The sequence below is a fragment of the Scophthalmus maximus genome, chromosome 7, assembly GCF_022379125.1.
Source record: "Scophthalmus maximus strain ysfricsl-2021 chromosome 7, ASM2237912v1, whole genome shotgun sequence".
In the NCBI taxonomy this organism is placed as follows: domain Eukaryota; kingdom Metazoa; phylum Chordata; class Actinopteri; order Pleuronectiformes; family Scophthalmidae; genus Scophthalmus; species Scophthalmus maximus.
In genome coordinates, this window is record NC_061521.1 from 5419056 (window position 1) to 5437306 (window position 18251).

At 40.0% G+C, this 18251-nt stretch overlaps 1 protein-coding gene across 4 annotated transcripts in view; it reads left to right on the forward strand.

Annotated features, from left to right (window-relative positions):
* The window catches only part of LOC118315314 (anoctamin-1-like), a 77264-nt gene extending 64796 nt beyond the window's left edge, over nt 1-12468 (forward strand). For all 4 annotated transcript variants that reach the window (XM_047333236.1, XM_047333237.1, XM_035642522.1 and 1 more), the window contains 9 exons: nt 191-302; nt 423-480; nt 2036-2136; nt 3255-3397; nt 3731-3883; nt 4110-4162; nt 5689-5873; nt 6778-6883; nt 8752-12468. In XM_047333236.1, coding sequence (XP_047189192.1) covers nt 191-302; nt 423-480; nt 2036-2136; nt 3255-3397; nt 3731-3883; nt 4110-4162; nt 5689-5873; nt 6778-6883; nt 8752-9009 — 1169 coding nt within the window. In that variant the 3' untranslated portion in view covers nt 9010-12468. The remainder of the gene's footprint in view (nt 1-190; nt 303-422; nt 481-2035; nt 2137-3254; nt 3398-3730; nt 3884-4109; nt 4163-5688; nt 5874-6777; nt 6884-8751) is intronic.
* The last annotated feature ends 5783 nt before the right edge of the window (nt 12469-18251 follow it).

An 18251-nucleotide genomic window follows, 5' to 3' on the forward strand; every position in this document is an offset into this window, starting at 1 on the left:
CTTCTAATGGCTTCCGTAGACAGTCCAATCACAGCTGAATAACTTGCAAACATCTCGTCTCACTTGTTCTTATCTTTGAGAGAAGTGTGTGATTTGTTGGGCTTGATGGCAGAGGGCCTTAGTTCAGAGGTAACTATTTTTTATTGAAAGTTAAAATAATCGGAAAAATAAATTCACTGTTCACTTTTAGAGGTTCCTAAAACAGACAAAAGTTTTGAGGAACGACTCATCTTCAAGACCTTCATCCTCAAGTTTTTCAATGCCTTCACCCCCATCATCTACATCGCTTTCTTCAGGGGAAGGTAAGTAACATAATATATCTCATTTGAATATGTTTAACCGCTCATATAGTTTAAATATATGCAAAAATATTTCATAACTTGATATCCACTTCAAAGCCTTTCATTCGTTTTCCACTCTAGACTGGTAGGCAGACCAGGCAGCTACCTGTATGTGTTTGAGTCCTACAGAATGGAAGAGGTAAAGTTTATACTTCTACAAATTATCTGCAAACAAAATCCTTTTCAACCACACAATGGGAATTGAGCTAAACATCCTTGTCGTCCACTTTATTGACATTTACAATGCTCAATCTTACTTTGGGGAATAGGTTTGTGGCAACAAGGTATTTTACATTGTTTATATTGTTATTCTGGAACAATCTTAGAAATATTTCATGAATATAAACTGCTAAAGAAATTATGCATTTTTCCTAAAAAATAATCGTGCACTGAGACACATCAATTTCAGCCTGTCCTCCAACTCATACGACAAGCTATGTCATTTTTGAAACAGCGTATTACGACGTATGTGGTCGTTATAAAAACAGTAGACCTCTAGTGGTAGTCATGTACATGGCCACTAGCGGTAAGCGGTGGGCCTGGTAAGTCCATCAAGTTTGTATATTTAAATGGATTTCCTTATATTCTGTAAAGTAATTGTGCTGATTTTCTGCCATGTCGTCACCCTAACCATCACCCTTACCTTTACAAGCTCATTAACCATGTGTTTGAACCCCAAGATCTTCTGAGGGAAAAAGTTGTGGTGGGCCGCTATTTTAGGTCGATTTTGGTCTTTTTTTTTTTACCACATATGAGTTCATCATATGAGTTGGAAGACTTTCTGACAAGTCATTAAGATAAATGGCCAGCAGTAGTCACTGTAGCCCGTATCTCTACCTTTATTGTATGAAGGGGTTTGTTATGTCAGGGTACTGTTCGATTCAATCAATGAGAAACATTTTTTTTTTTTAGTCTATATTCAGATATGTGGGAAAGGGTATTTTTACACTATTCTATTGTTTAATTAATATATGTATGAGGAAAACAAGCAACAAGAGAGTTGCTTGTTTTCCTCATACTTGTTGAAATATAATTGTACATTTTCTACATAGAAAATCAGACTGTGATATGTCAGCTACAAAGTTTATAATGATTTTCCATATGGATTCTGGGTGCCACTGCAGTCAACACAAATCATGTTTATTTATACTTGTAAAGAAGATGGTGGGCAGGAATGAGAGAGGTGAACAATAAGAAAATTCCTTTATGGATTTCCATATAAGCCTAAACATGTCTGGAGTTTTTAATAAATTTGAATAACACTTGCATGGGAATGCATACACAGTCAGCCAGAGCTCCAGCTGCTAGATTGTGAATAACTGAAGTTCTTCCTATGTGAACCATATTTGTTTGTATCGTTGCATTTGAAATAAACAAACAAATAAACAACCACACAAAAATCAAGTCCTGATTGAGAACACAGTATCTTTGTTTTTGAAACATTTTTAAGTAGTGTATTGATTTGCACCGAAGTACGATTGGCTATTAAGATTGTAACTGGCTTGTGTGAAACTAAATAACACTTAGCTGGTGCAGCAGCATTAGGGTCTTTTGCTACAACACACACTATGCATGCACTATGTGTATTATGCAGGATATGCATCCACAGAATAGCAGGGAGCATAGTACTTTGTCGTCTCAAGTACTATGCTCCCTGTAGGACACACTATAACACAACTTGGACTGTTTTACAGTGTACTCATGGAGGCTGTCTGATGGAGCTGTGCATCCAGCTGAGTATCACCATGTTGGGAAAGCAGCTAATTCAGAACAACCTCTTTGAGATTGGAGTACCGTAAGTACGCATGACTTAAAAATCATGAAGCATTAATGTGAAAATCACTGCTACATTTTTAACGAACAAAGGCTTAAGCACTAAAATGTTTCATATTCATCACAGTCCTGAAACAGAGCAACTTTCTTCATAAATTCTGTGCAAATTTCAGACAATTTTATGTGACGCAACTTGCAACCAAGACATGGCCTAGATTTACACGATGCTCTTTATGACAGTATCCCTTTTGTTATTCAGCCACAGGTAAAGCAATGAATAATAATAAAGAAAAATAAAATGTATTTATATAAATTAAGTAAATAATATGCATATTTTTCCCCATTTAGCAATTTGAGTAGAGTAAAAGATGCTGTGAAATAATAGAAAACATACACCTGCACCTTAAATTGCTCTACAACCTCCATCCCCATGACGTTCCAAAATACATGCCAGATATATATATATATATATGTATATATATGTATATATATATACATATATATATATATAAAATAAGAAGTAAAATCTGATCCTATACATTCCGGCATCAATTCTATGTTAATTTATTATTTTTCAATTAACAGTTTACAGTTCAATTTGTTTTTGCTTGTTTGAATGGTGCTAACCGTAAAGAATTCTGCAAAAAATTCTGTGAGAAATAAAACAGCAGTATTCCATAACCCAGTCATGTTGCTGGCTATGTATGTTTTAGATGCTTACATTCCGCAAAATGCATCCTGAACAATGCATTATTAATATTTTATTTTACGACTGGGGAAAAGATATTGGACTAGTGTCTGATCGGTATCGGCAGATACTGAAGGTTGCAGGATCACTATTGGATTGGACACAAAAAGTGGTATTGTCCCATCCCTAATAAATAGAGTCCATTTACTTGACCCGAGGCTAACTGCCAAGACAACACTGGAGTCACTTCAATACAAGTCTCTAACATCAATGGTTCAACCAAACTGTCAAATTTAAATCTGTAAAACAATACATTTGAGGAAAAAGTGTCTGAATACCTACTGAAGCCACTTTATGTTTTCCTGTCCAGCATTAGAATACCACGACAAGGAAGAGAGAAATGTGTGCATCCTTGTGTTTTCCCGTGTGTGTGTGTGTTGTGTGTTCCTCAGCAAGCTGAAGAAGCTGATTCGCTACGTTCGGTCAAAGCAAGGTACTTTTCAAGAAGAAGAGAGACAGAAGAAGCTAATGAGATATGAAACGGACCACTTTCTGGAACCATTTGCTGGGTTAACACCTGAATATATGGAAATGAGTCAGTACCACACAGTACCACACACACACACACACACACATTCCATGGGTGAAATAGTGTTTTTTGGTTCAGTCCGAGCCACCTTGTTTATTTTCTATTTACATTTCCAGCACACATACAAACCCTGAGGATATATACACTGAATATGATAAGAAATGCATAGTATCAATAGATTATTCCACCTTTAGAGAACCTTTCAGTATCTGTTGTGGGATTCCTGTTATCGCCTGCATCAAGTATAAATCAAATGCACCTCACTAGTTAGCAGCCAATATGAAGCTAACAGTTGGTGTCGATAACTTAATATTTTCATCTGTCCTTCTCTGTGTCCAGTCATCCAGTTTGGTTTTGTTACGTTGTTTGTGGCATCCTTCCCACTGGCTCCACTCTTTGCTCTGCTCAACAACATCATTGAAATACGGCTTGATGCTAAGAAATTTGTGGCCGAGTTGCGAAGACCTGTGGCAGCAAGAGCCAAAGACATTGGTGAGTTACATTCATCATACTGCAGCTAATTAAAGGCATGAAATGCACTGACATACTCGATAGTGTGGGATTCAGGGAGATCTTGGTGAAATCTCATTGCTGTTGTCCTATAAAGTTGCTCCTTAAGACCAACAAGCTGTGAAGACATATCTTCTTTTCACTGTACGAAAAGAAACCAGACTTGTTTCTGATATTCAGTAATTGATGCATACTGTTATATCTACAGGTATATGGTACAACATACTACGAGGAGTAGCAAAAGTGGCTGTCATCATTAATGTAAGTAACACATGAATGTATTGATTTATGATCAAACATGTCTGTAGGTATTCCGTTTTTTTTTTGGCTAAGTACTCAAGGGCACTGGGTTTGAAATATTGCTGTGATGGGCAGACAAAAGGGTCCATGAATCCCACACTGTTCAAATATGGATGTGAATACCCACTAACACCCGGGACGCCAAATCCCAACAGTTTAGCTTCAGAGCCAGGGTGAAACGTTTCAATTGAAACTGTGTAATATTAGTTAGTTGTTTACACCAATGACTATAAATATAAATGGATGACGTATCCCTACTTTGTCCCACTTTACAAAAATGAAGCCACAAAATATCTGCAGTCCTGTGTGTGACAGCTTATAATTTCTTATCCTGTGCAGCCACTGTGTGAAGTGAAACACAGTAAGATCATTCACAGGCCTTGGCACTTGGGACCCCTCACTGTAAACATACAGAGTATCATCCAACCTCATAAAATTCAGCATTTGCATTTCCTGGTGGCAGGAAGAGTATGTTGAATTTCATGAGGCTGGATATATTGCATGCCTAGATTTTAAAGTGCTACTATCACTGTATTCTAGAAGAGTTAAAGGGAACGTACAGTAGGCAGTGTAGACATGGTGCACGGGCCTGAATCAGATTCAAATTGTTTGTCAGGTCATCTAATGTTGCCTTTTCATTTTGAACATAGGAACTGAGTTGAACAATACGCATATGAACTAGCTTTTTTCAAGTGTGCTGAGCCCACCTATTCACAGCGCCATTCTCAGTTGGCTTTACTTCAATTCACACCTGTGTTCATGTGGCTCTGTTGAATCTGCCATGATGACTGTGAACTCATTTACTTCCGTTGATTCATTGTCTCAGCAATGAATGGACAATGCTAAGAGCAGAGAGTTTCACTTACTGAGAATCCAGCCAGTAGAAGCCTCGGTATGAGTGATAGAACGTCTTCAACTCAAACACTTTAGTCCAGTTGTCCAGGTGGTTTCAGTTACACTCTACACTATGGCTTTATCCAAAATCAGGCGCCACAACCTTCACACTGCAGAGGCCAAACTGAACGATGGAGATACAGAATATCTATTTACATTATCCGTCACATAACTAAACACGTAAATATATTCACAAAAATTTGAGGTTTTAAGGCCCCTTAGTTTTTCAACATTTGTACTGTTATCGTTTGATCGAGTAGTCTGATACCTAAATTTAAAAGTGTACTCCTTGGATTGTGCTCTTTTAGAAAAGTGATTTTTCATTAGCACAATGAATCCTGGAATATGTGGGGCAAAAAAGGATACACTCCCTGGATCCTTTGTAGTCTCAGTTCTGTTGCTGTGATGCAATCGCTTTTCAAATTCAGCCTTTGAGGGATGTGGCCCCTGAATTGGGACACAACTTAAATTGTTACTTCTTTTTTTTTCACATACAGTACAAGAAATATTTATTCACATTCCTCTCACTTTCATTTTTCTCTCTGATCTCTGAACCCCCACCCAACCACTATGTCCCCAACCACAATTCTTAGGCATTTGTCATCTCCTTCACGTCAGACTTCATACCTCGGATGGTCTACCAGTACATGTACAGCCCAGATGGCTCCATGCATGGATTTGTCAACCATACGCTGTCCTATTTTAATGTCAGTCACTTCCAGGACGGCAAAGAAACCATGGATCCTTTGCAACTTGGCTACCCCGTTGAGATTTGCAGGTGGGGAATCAATTTCAGTTCACAGTTTTCAATTTCATCAGGAAACATTTTAAATATCAATCAAGACATGGTCTAAACGATTTTACCCTTCCTCTTATAATAATAATAATAATCTCATCTTAATAGAACACACTATTTACTCTTGTTTTTCATTCTAACATTATTGTAAACAATACAACAAATGAATGGGCATGGACAAAATATTATACATTTTACATAATTATACAAACATAATGAGGCACTTTTAGTAGCTCTTAGAGAGACCTACACTTCTCAGCTGGAACTTTGGCAAAACTCCTCCTGTGCAAACTGCTCCAGTTCTCTCAGGTTTAATGGGGAGTTTCAACTCTTCCCTGTTCAGTTTCAGACCACTTCTGAACGGTCCAATGTTTTTCTTCTCATTTATTCTTGGTCCCTTTTCCTTTTTGTGCACCAAAATCCTGTTGGAGGAACCCTGCCTCTCTGACACTCAACAGAATGGTAAATGGACTGTAGTTATATAGCGCTTTTTTGGTCTTATTGACGATACTTTAAAGCGGAAAGAAATACAACAATATCAGGCACTCAAAAATGTCATAATGATTTTTTTTTTAAACACAACAACAACAAAAAACTATTTATTTGAAAAGAGAAAGGGCAAAAATGGCACAGGACATATTCTTCACTCACCACTGCATGGCCGCAGTGATCCCACTTTCTGTTATCAGGGAAATCTGTCACAGAAAGAATCATTACTGTTGGTGAAAACTATGTCCTGTTCTAAATTGATGCACTGCAAGCAGATGTAACTGCACATGGCTGTGGTCCACATTTTTTGTATTTAGTAAAAATTCTAGCTCCAGCATTCTGAACCCTATGAAGACTTGGAACCAAAGTTTGAAAACATTTTTATCTTCTCTAAAAGGTATAAGGACTACAGAGAACCTCCTTGGTCAGCCACTCCATATGAGATCTCCAAGGAATTCTGGGCAGTGCTGGCAGTGCGACTGGCCTTTGTCATTGTTTTCCAGGTAAGGCAGCAAATAATAGAGATTTATTTAATTGTTATGTATTTAAATATATGTGTGCAGCTCTGCCCTGGTCAGTGAGGCCATGAGGCCCCAACTATGCTGATCTGGGTCATGCGCTACATTCACGTGTTGCTTTGTATCTGTGTGTAATTGTTGTGGATGGTTCTGCAGTCAGATCATTGCTTATCAACCTCCCATCCCGGTCCAAGCACTGTTGGCTACCAGACTGAACCTCCAGACAGCACATTCAGTGTCAACTCTGTCATTGAGCATGCAGTGAAGACTTCATACACTTTTGTAATGTCAGCCACAGAAACAAGATTTCAGAACAGATTGGCCATTAATGATACAATAGGGTCAAGGCAGCAAATACAACTTGGTTAAGAGAATGTAGTCATGATATCACTATACAGGGAATCAGACTACTCGCAGTATGCTGATGCTTTGCTGCCATCTAGTGACCTCCCTTATCACATTTCAAATTGTATGTGGTAGTAGTGAAATGGAATCATAACGGAAATTTCAATATTTGTCTGAATACAATCTAAAAACATCCTTTAAACAGCACAATGGCCAAAAACGGACACTACACATCTTGAGTGATTCTGAAACAAACCATGCTAACATCCACAAATTGGTATCATGATACGGGATGACACAACCATGTAACCCCAACCCTGACCTGCTGCAGGTGCAGCCTGTTGAACTGTCATTACTTTACAAATGTAAGAATTCATTCACTCACACATTTTACATTGCACTGTCAACAATATAACACATATAAATCACAATATTGTTCGCTACAATTCATTGTCTTCCAACTGCATGTGTCACATGATTATTTTGGTCCAATCATGATCGAGTGAGCACACGCGCTTTAACTTGTTTTAATTGGCTTTGCTACAATATCATTTTAGGAAATTTAATGAAAACTACCACTGTTGTGCTTTATTTTTTTCTAATCATTCCTTCCATTATTATTTTTATGACTTAATTAAACTTAGCTGTAAATTAATTTCAGATTTTTGTGTGAACATGTGAATTCAACAGAGGGGTGTTAGTGGCAGTGACTCGTTAGGAAGAACCTGGTAGCCCCCCTACTGCTCATTAATGATGCAGATGTTGCTTTTCATTATTTTCAGTTATGGACATTGAAGGCATGTCCACACTAATACATTTTAATTTGAACACATCACTTTTGCCAAGTTAACACCTGATGTCCACACCACTCTAGAGCTTTGAATAGCCTAAAAATGAAAAAAAACGCAGCTGGCTCAATGATATAGACACCCACATTCGCCTCCTGACTGGTTGTCATCAATCATGAATAAACTACCAGCGGTGAGAGCAAAACGATGTGAAAACAGTTCCATCTCGTCATTGATCCAAAAAAAGAAATCTCTTCTCATTTTCCTTCATTGCTGTTTCTCATCTCACTCTCTGAGAATGGACAGAGATTATTTCTGATATGAAGCCAAAATGCTTTGACAGGGATAATTTTCATTTTCAAATGAAAAGTAATAGTGTGAACGCAGCCTTAGTCAAAAATATAGTATCTTTTAACTTAAGTGTGTGCGATGTTATTGTGTAATACCAAAGAAACATTTTCACATTTTTGGATTCATTTTGTATCTAAATGTGACATACCACACGTACTATTCTGGCATCTTACCATCCACAAACTTTGGTTATTTAACATTTTCTGTAACTTCACATATTCCATAGTACAAAGTACATTACATATGTTACTATATATAGTGTAGCTTTGGCGACTGCATTTGAAATCACATTTAATCCATAACTTACTGTGGCTCATTTTAACAACACAAAGCCCAAAAAAATAATTATCTTTCATTTATCTTCACTAGAATGTTGTGTTGCTGATGAACGACATTGTAGACTGGCTAATTCCAGACATCCCTAAGGACATCAGCCTCCAGATGCACAAAGAGAAGATTCTACTGGTGGATCTCTTCATGAAGGAGGAGCAAGGCAAGGTCCATATCCTTGAGAGCAGAGTCACTACAGGAGGCAAGGAGAAATGCAGTAGGAGCAACAACAACAATAACTGCACAATGGCCCACCCACGCTCAGGACTGAACAACAACAGCACCAAGAGCTTCTAATGCTCGTACCAGTGATTTCTTGGTTCAGTCTTAAATCCTAAACTGTGTTTGTGTTCTTGCTCAGAACATTCCAACAACTGGGAGAGCTGACAAGTGGGAGGAAAGTAAAAGTGGGGCCAAATGTGTTGCAGTGTGTGTGGAGAGCAATGGAACACTGTACATATTTGTAATTGTGTAGAACAATATCTAAATGTGTAGTCCGAAATATGAACGTGTACAGGAATCTTTAAATGTGTATTTTTTTGGTGGGGATGAAATATATTATTTTCTTAAAAACAGCATTAGACAACAAAGCAGTAGAAATAATGGCATTATGGGACACTGTACACATAACATAAGGAAAAGCAAAAGAGAGAAAAACAAAAGGACAAAACCTCAAGAACTTGAAAACACACATATGCATGCACCCACGCACAAAGTTGGAGGGGGGTTCACAGTATCTCTGAGCCACTGAGGGTGAGGAGATTTTCAATGTAGGGAAATATGATGTCTTGCTAGTAAACATGTGAAATTGATCATTTCCATTAGCACGGAATTTTATCAACCTCACTAGCAGATGGGAATCATTGGACAAGGCTGTCGATGTTAAAACCATAATGGTAGACATTATATCATGGTAGCATGACGTAAAACAGAACCATCCATCCATTCACTATCCTGCTCATCCTTTAAACTGTCAATCCCAGATGGCATTGGTCGAAAGGTAGGAATACCCTCATGGGCTGACACATAGAGACTAAGCCAATCATGCTCACATTCACACTTAAAATTAACCTGCATGTCTTTGGACTGTGGGAGGAAGCTACCACACCCAGATAAACCCAAACAAGCACAGGGAGAGCACACAAACTTCACACAGGAAGTCTAAATCCCAGAATTTAAACTTAGAACCTTCTTACTGTGACTCGACAGTGTAAACCACTGGACCACCGTGCCAACACCTAACAGAGACACAGCTAAAAAAAATTATTCCCAAATAGACCCTACATTTTTAAAGATGAAGCACAACATGATTTTTGACATACATTGAGGTTGAGACTGCCAGAGATCTTACATCTTTGGAATAACGATTTACGGACTTAAGAAGGTGTCACACCCCAAATAAAAGAGTTATTCACGTCGTGTCTGGTGTCACACCATTAATCATTCTGTTTAAGAAATCAAAGAAAATGTGTAGTCAAGGATGTGGGATCGATGGAAACAAATAAAGAAATTTAAAAAAAAAAAATGATTTCAACAACACTGAGTGTTAAGATAGAGAGAGGCAGGCAGCCTGGACACTAATGCTTCAGCCAATGGAGAGTAAGCTAAGTGAATCAACACTTGAGTTCAATAGTTATATGTACCCTGGAGCTTAATATCTGGGAGGAAAATAATGCTGGTTGTTTTACTTAAACTAGATATATATCACATCATTTTAGTGCGCCATGCACTAAAGGTGCACAAGACAAAATAATGGAAAACTCAAAAATACTACAGTATATGCAGAGGGAAGAAACACTCAAAATCTCCTAGCACTATTGGTAAAGTTCTATAGTAAACACAGTTTTATGCTGGAGCTGGAAAAAAAATAATTTGTGAGCTCCATTGTCACTTGACTGTCATCTGACGTGTCTTGTGCTACACTGCTGCCATACCTGAGCATTATGCTGAGGTTTTCTTTGCCCTGACTCAAAGCTCTTGGTCCCACAGTGCCAGCGTGACCTTTTTCCTGCAGTGAAACAGGGGGAGCATCCAAAACAATGATACACATGGTGCTGTGGAGCTACAAAGATCACTGTACAATAACTAACAGCAGAAACAGGCATAGCCACATTTTCACAACTTTCCAGCTTGGTAGGAGTGATAACTTTACTTTTTTTGAGTAACTGTTTCGTCTATCTAGAAATGGCTAAAACATAATACTGTTAACAAATCACCATTGTTCAAGGGTTTTTTCTTACAAAATCTACAACATTAGGTGAAAACTTATTTCTATGAATTGAAGTTAAGTATACATCACAGTAGATTCCCATGTTGTGTATTTATTGTTAAAAATCAGCTAGCAGTAGGCCTATTCCTCTTTCTTTAAGCATATGTGTATGAAACATTAGAGCCAGCATTTTTTATTATGAAAATGTGTTTTTTAGTGGCAGCAATGTAAGGATTGTAACCTGCACCAGATTAATCCTCATTCACTGCATGTTGTGACATTGTCTCCTTCATCCAGTTGTCACCCATTTGTAAGCTCCATATGCTGAAGTCACTGGGGCAATGAAAACAGCATCTGTTGAATACTGGGAAAAAATACAGTAAAAGTAACTTTGCACCTGGAGCACAGTAGTTGAAACTCATGCCAATGTATTACTGTAGTGATCACTTACACTTTTCTGTGCTGTATTCAGAGGGATATACAGAAAGCTGTAGTGGGAAACAACATTATCTTAAACAACAGGTGAGAATGATACTTTGCTAGCATGTCGGTCTATGACACATGTTGTCCTTTCTGCTTTATGTGAGGAATCCATGCTCTTTCCTCCATTAAGGATTAAATGAAGTCTTTGCATTTCTGCAGTCTGCTACCGCTACATGCAACCAAGTTAAGTAGTATAGGGCACGACTGACTGACACCTTTTCCTCGTGGCTTATCAGGACTGTATGAACTCACTGCTGAAACAGTACAGTACTAAATTCAATGCAGATTGGCACCTGCCGATATCAGTTTTTGTATACAGTCACTGCCTTTGACACTACCCACACATTTTGAATTGCAGCCAATGAAATCAAACCAGCTTGCAGGCTTCTGGGCTCACTTGAGTTGTGTACCAAAGCCACAGTGCTCATTTAGCCTGTATGTTTTGCATGACCCTAAGTAGTTGAGTTGACAATTAGGCCACCATTTGAAACGGTTAGTGTTCGTAATTATTTTGATCATGTTTTTAAGGCATCCAGATAATGTCTTATTTATTTTATTGTCATGATACAGCATACATACAAGTTGGTAGACTTTTGTTTATTAATTGTAGAATAAAAAAATATGCATAAAGATTCTTACTTCCATTTTTGCTTCATATTTGGCTCCACAAAGATGAAACCCACTAAATAAATGCTGGTATTGTCACAGCAGTGCAACAGAAGTATGAAGGGAATTGGCACAGTGTATTACAGTGCCTTAGCTTCATACAATGTCTCATTATTAGAAGAATTACTTCATTAGTTAGTTTTGTAATACATGCATTATCAAGCTTTAAACTGTATCTTTGTAGTAGCTCTCAATTCTGGGAAGTATATGGTTTGCCTGCATCTGTAACTAGGTATTTATGACTTTGAAAACTATTTTGAATTGTAATTGCTGTGATGCCGCTTGTAATACATCATCTTGTACTGTGATAAAGCTATGACCCTGTCTCTCCTGCTTAAAGTAATAATGGAGTTTCCATGTTAACTCTGAATAAATATAGTATTTGTATTGCATCTTTACTCAGGATAGTGTAATTTCCTAATGCATGTAGGCCCACCACAAACACACTTTTTACCATAATGCAGCACAAAATGTGGCAAGGCAGGCATGTTTTCCCACATGGTACAGACACTGATATCACTGAATAACCAACCTATAAAAATATTTTTAGTGGATGCAGGCCTAAAGAAAAAAAATTGAGTTTCTGTAGTTAAAGATTGACTGTCTCATGGTATATTTTCTGTGACATTGGCCATTTTTTGGGGGGGGATTTCTGATAATTTGTTAACCTGAGTGAATGGAGTTGCCTCGCAGTGGAAGAGCTCTACCATCCACAATGAATATCAAAGAGCAAAATAGCCAATCACATCTGGTAAAGATTTTGTACTAAAAACTGCCAATCAGTTTCATGAAATGAATGATGTAACAGGTATTTCATTAGTTTATCCAGGGTGAATTGTGTAATTAATATCTATCAGAATGTGGAAAAACAAGAATGCTGTAAACAAAATGTGTTGTATTTACAGTGTTTCCCCTATAGGAAGGAGTTGCAGCAGCGGAGGTGAAGCGTGCTTTCTTGTCTCATCAATTAAAAAAGTAGACTTAGTGAAGTCTTTGTATTTAAAAGTTCATGTAGTCACATCCGCGTCATGTTCTGGTCATGAGAAAAAGTCAAATTAGAACTGTGAGCAGTGTATGACAAGGTCCAAGCTCTGGCGAGTCCCCTCCCCTGGCGAGTCCCCTCCCCTGGCGAAAGAAACCCTCCAAGTTTCGTAAAAATTTCATGAAAATATAATCTTTTCGTATTTGTAGCGCCCCCTAATGGACGATCTTTGCCAAATTTGGTCAAGAGTTTGGTTCCAAAGTTTTGCATCGATAACATTTACTTTGGCCTACATATGCTAAAGTTCGTGTTCATTCGCTAGCTACAAAAATGTGTTTGTCCGTAATTTGCGCATTTTTTAACCAAGCAAAATTCCTTTGATAAGTTTTTGTCACTGCCAAATGGAGATGCTATTTTCCTAGTTTCAGGCATATTTGGCAGGAACCCTAGGAGTAGTTTGAAAAATTAATTTTTCTACATGTTGCAATTATGTGAAAAAATCCTTTGCAGAAAATTGGCGTGGCCTATGTCATGTGATTGAGCTTAATCAAGGAACATGTGAATGTAAGGTTTTTAAATGTGCAATGTGTAATATGGGAGTTATAGTCCAAAACGCGTCTGCGTTGATTATAGCTCCACCTAGTGGTCCACATGCATTATTATTGGTATGTCAGGTGTATGGCACATTGTAAATGTACCCTGGACATTTGAAGTCGTTTAGGTTAGTGTAAGAGGTGAATCTAAAAAAAGCATTTTTTGGGGTGCAATAGGCCACGGCCATTTGACCAATCAGTACACCATTGTAGGCGTGGCCTCAGGAGTGGCCCTAGATCGTACCCTCTAAGTTTCATAAAAATTGCACAAGCCCTTAATGCGATATTCACAATTTTATATTTGTAGCATGCCTTAGATTCCAATCTTCGGTAAATTTGTTGGCCAACCTCAGTGTCATGCCAAACAAGAATCTAAAGTTTTGAGTTGATAGCTTTTCATTTTGGGCGAGATATGCTTAAGTTGCTGTTTTGGCAGCTAGCTACACAAATTTGTTTGTGAGTAATTTCCGCATATTTGAATGGAGCAAAATTCTGTTAATAACTTCTTGTGAGCTCTGTCTGGAGATGCTATGTGCCAAGTTTCATGCAGATCGAACGCACGGCCTAGGATAAATTAGAAACAGTAGTTTATTGATAAATACTGATTTTTGTGGCGAAAAATAGTGATGTAGATCGGGCAGAAAACCCTACGAGGAGTTTAAAAAGTAGGTTTTGCGCATGTCGTGATTGTGATTTTCTTTTTTACGGAAATGGGCGTGGCTTTGGTCATCTGATTCAGCTACATTCAAGGAATGCGTGGATGTAAGGTTTTTAAATGTGCAATGTGCTTGTGCCTGTGGTTGGTTATCAGCAGAGTTAAGGAAGTGACGCCAAGGGGTTGACGCTGTTGTTTTGGTCCCGGATTCATGCTGGACAAGAAACTCGAGAGCTGTTGTACAGCTTGGTTACGTCTGACAGTAACCATAAAAAGGCTTTTCAATTTGCATTGCAAGGAAACCATCTCGCCTATTTACTGTTCACACAGCGGTCCTGGACGGGATGCTACAATTGGTATCAGAAGTAGAAGAGCTAGCTGGTGTGCTAGCAGCTAGCTCCAGTGGTGGGCTGTGTGGCAGGCTCAGACAACCGGGAGAGTGGCTATGTGTGTTGGCCAATGACATTGTAACGCTTTCAAGGAGGGCATATGCCCACATGCCCCTCGCAGTGCAGAGTGAGTTGGCCAGGGACTAGTTTGTGCAGGCTATAACCCCCAGAGAGCCGCGCATTCAGACCCAACTAGTGGACCCCTGTACCCTGTGAGAGGCACTGCAGCTGGCCTTGGAAAGAGAGATCGTGGGAGTGGGAACAACAGAGCACGGTCTGAGAGACAGCGGCCCTGTGATGAGAACTGCAGTGGAAAGCAGACCGGATCGTAAGAGGCATGCATGGGTGGATGAAGTGACTGAACTGATACAGGCTGTGGCACTGCAACCACCCCGCAGTGCCACACAACCCCGCCAACGCCCCCTGGTCTGTTGGGGGTGTGGCCAACCCGGGCATATCTTCAGGCAAACACGCAAGAGACCAGGGAAATGGTGAGGGGTCCGTAAAACTGGGGCGATATGGACCCTTGGCGTGGTGTCCCATGCTGCATCATAACCTACAGGAGGAGCCCAACAGCACAGACGGGGGAGCTGGGCTCTACTTCCCCTTGAAAGCAGATCACACCATGGAGTGGTGGGCTGGACTCATGTTGGGGATTTGTCATGTCCCAACCACCCTCGCTGGAACCTTGTGTACTGCCCTCGTGGACACAGGTTCCACAGCAACTCTGATGAGGCCTGATGTTGTTCTGGTAGGGACACAATGGGAAAAGACTACAGTGCAGCTGCGGACAGTTACTGGGGATCTCGCCCCTATGCGAGGGAAGGGGAGAGTGACTCTAAATGTGGGGGGTTTGTCCGTGACCTTTCCTGTGTGGGTTGCAGAGGTGCAGGACTCCTGTATATTGAGATTAGACTTCCTGAGGTTTGTACGCTGCCTGCTGGACCTAGGGGATAACACGCTGAGCTTCCCTGGAGACCCCACTGTTAAAATGACATCCCCCACACAAACACCAAGACCCCACTAACTGGCTGTGAAAAACACTGAGACTCGAGAGTGCACTTCAACCACACCAGCCAAGAGCAATAGCCCCTCACTGCTGGGCTCAGGTGCTCAACGGAGTAGCTCCCCCACCCTTTCAGCTCTTTGCAACCCCCTCCCCATGGTCCAGCCTTCCACAATGGAGGAGGTGGATAGAGTGTCGGCGGTGAGGGAGATATGGGAGTGCAACTATGATGGACTGGAGAAATGGCAACAGGAGGAGCTGTGGCGGGTTCTGTGTGAATTCAAGGACACTTTTGTGACCAGGAAAGACTCGTACCCGTTGCCCCGCATAAAGGAGTCACTGGATCTGGTGGCTGGTTCACATCATGGTTCTCCTCACTCGACTTGCGCAGTGGCTACTGGCAGGTGCCCCTCGGCCTCACCAAAGACTACTTTCTCTACAAGTGGGGGGTTGTGGCAGTTTCGTGTCCTTAGTTTTGGCCTGTGCAACGCCCCAGCCACATTTGAGAGACTAATGGACAAGGTGCTGGTTGGCATCCACCGCCAAGAATGTCTTGTTTACTTGGACAACATTCTGGCTCACGGGAGGTCCTTCCATGCGAACCTGGGAGCGCTACGGCTGGTGCTACAGAGAGTGGCGGCAGCGGGTCTGAAGCTCAACCCCGAAAAGTGCCACTTTTGGGGGGCACAGACTGGGGAGATATGGCATCAGCACCCTGGAGGAGAATGTGCAGGCAGTGAGAGACTGGCCCACACCCACTGACCAGCGTCAGCTGAAAAGCTTTCTTGGCCTAGCCTAGTTCTATAGGATGTTTGTGCGCGGGTTCTCCTGCACAGCTGCCTTGCTGTACCACCTGCTCCAGAAGGACAGTGGCTTCATTTGGACGCCAGAGTGCTAGCAGGCCTTCAGCTTTCTCCAGGAGGGATTGACGGAGACCCCCATTCTCACTCCCCCCAACCCCCCCCTGCCATTTATCCTGGATACGGATGCCAGCAACGTCGACAACAAAAAGAGATAAATACAAAGTTGCTTTGCAGAACACATAAAGCAGAGCACTTTTGCCCCGTGGCCTTAAATGAAAACAACCTTCAAGTCTGGTGTTTAAATAAAATCTTAATTGATTTGCATAAGCTTCCTGGGACTTCAGGCCTAGGTGGAAACGCAGACAACAATGGGCCACAGGATCATTTTAGTTTCTGGAAGAGTAGTTCCAGGAACTAGATCCATTGGTGGAAACGCAGCATAAATGACTATATGGCAATAGATCCACTGTCATTAACAAGAAATATCAGGGAATCCATCAAAGTTGACAAGAGCCCCCTTCATTTCATGCAAATTGATTTTTGATTTAGCCTAACAAAAAATAGGCTCACATTTTAAAGCTCATTTCAAAAGGCACCTGTATGAAGCACCTCTGTCTAGACTCCTAGACAAATTATTTCATTGCAATTTTTGCAGGATTGCTTACAATCTTTGCATTCGGATGTAATGTTTGAACGATGAAGTTCATTTGATCCATTTCAACTAGGGTTGAGGACTGTACATGAAGTTGGTGATCCTGGTAGTAAAACTATCATATGATAGCAGCAACGAAAATTTACCAAATTAACCAGCTCATTAATTTTCTCCATTCATTGGAAAGACTACTACCCGCTGAACTGACAACACACTTACGTCAGATACACAAACTTTAGTGGTCTCCCTAAATTGCAATGTGAACCCCTAACTAACTGAATCAAATGTATACAATTTAGCAAAGAATTTGTGCCTTGGTTCGCACCTTGGTCGGGACTTTCGGTGTGAATATATCTTAAATAACAAACCCCTATTCCATGTGCTCTGTTTATCTATAAGCTCTCTATCTCCCTCTTCTTTCTCATTTCTAAGGTATTGTCATTCAAGTTCAGGTGCATTATCACCACCAATTACTCCATAGGAAAACCATAACAAATAGTCATACAATAGGCAGCGTAGTAATAATATGTAGTATGTATTCGGAGTCACTAGGTCACATAAAATGGAAACTATTGCAAAAAGATTCTTATATTCTTATATACTTTAAAACGTGAATGTGAATTTATGCTGCGTTTCCACCAATGGATCTAGTTCCTGGAACTACTCTTCCAGAAACTAAAATGATCCTGTGGCCCATTGTTGTCTGCGTTTCCACCTAGGCCTGAAGTCCCAGGAGGCTTATGCAAATCAATTAAGATTTTATTTAAACACCAGACTTGAAGGTTGTTTTCATTTAAGGCCACGGGGCAAAAGTGCTCTGCTTTATGTGTTCTGCAAAGCAACTTTGTATTTATCTCTTTATTTAAGTATTTGGCATCATGGCAATTTTTAAACACTCTACGATTATAACCTCTTGTCTTGATGAAGCAAAGATTGCTAAAACTCTTGGCAAGAAACCCCCATTTGGGTTCAGAGAAAACAATAATACCTTTTAAAGGAGCCAGGTCAAGTGGAGAGTAAGGTCAAAATTATGTTACTCGACTGTATTGTGCGTGTGATAGTGGAAGTTGCAGCTGGTAGGTTCAGATGAGTCTTCACAAG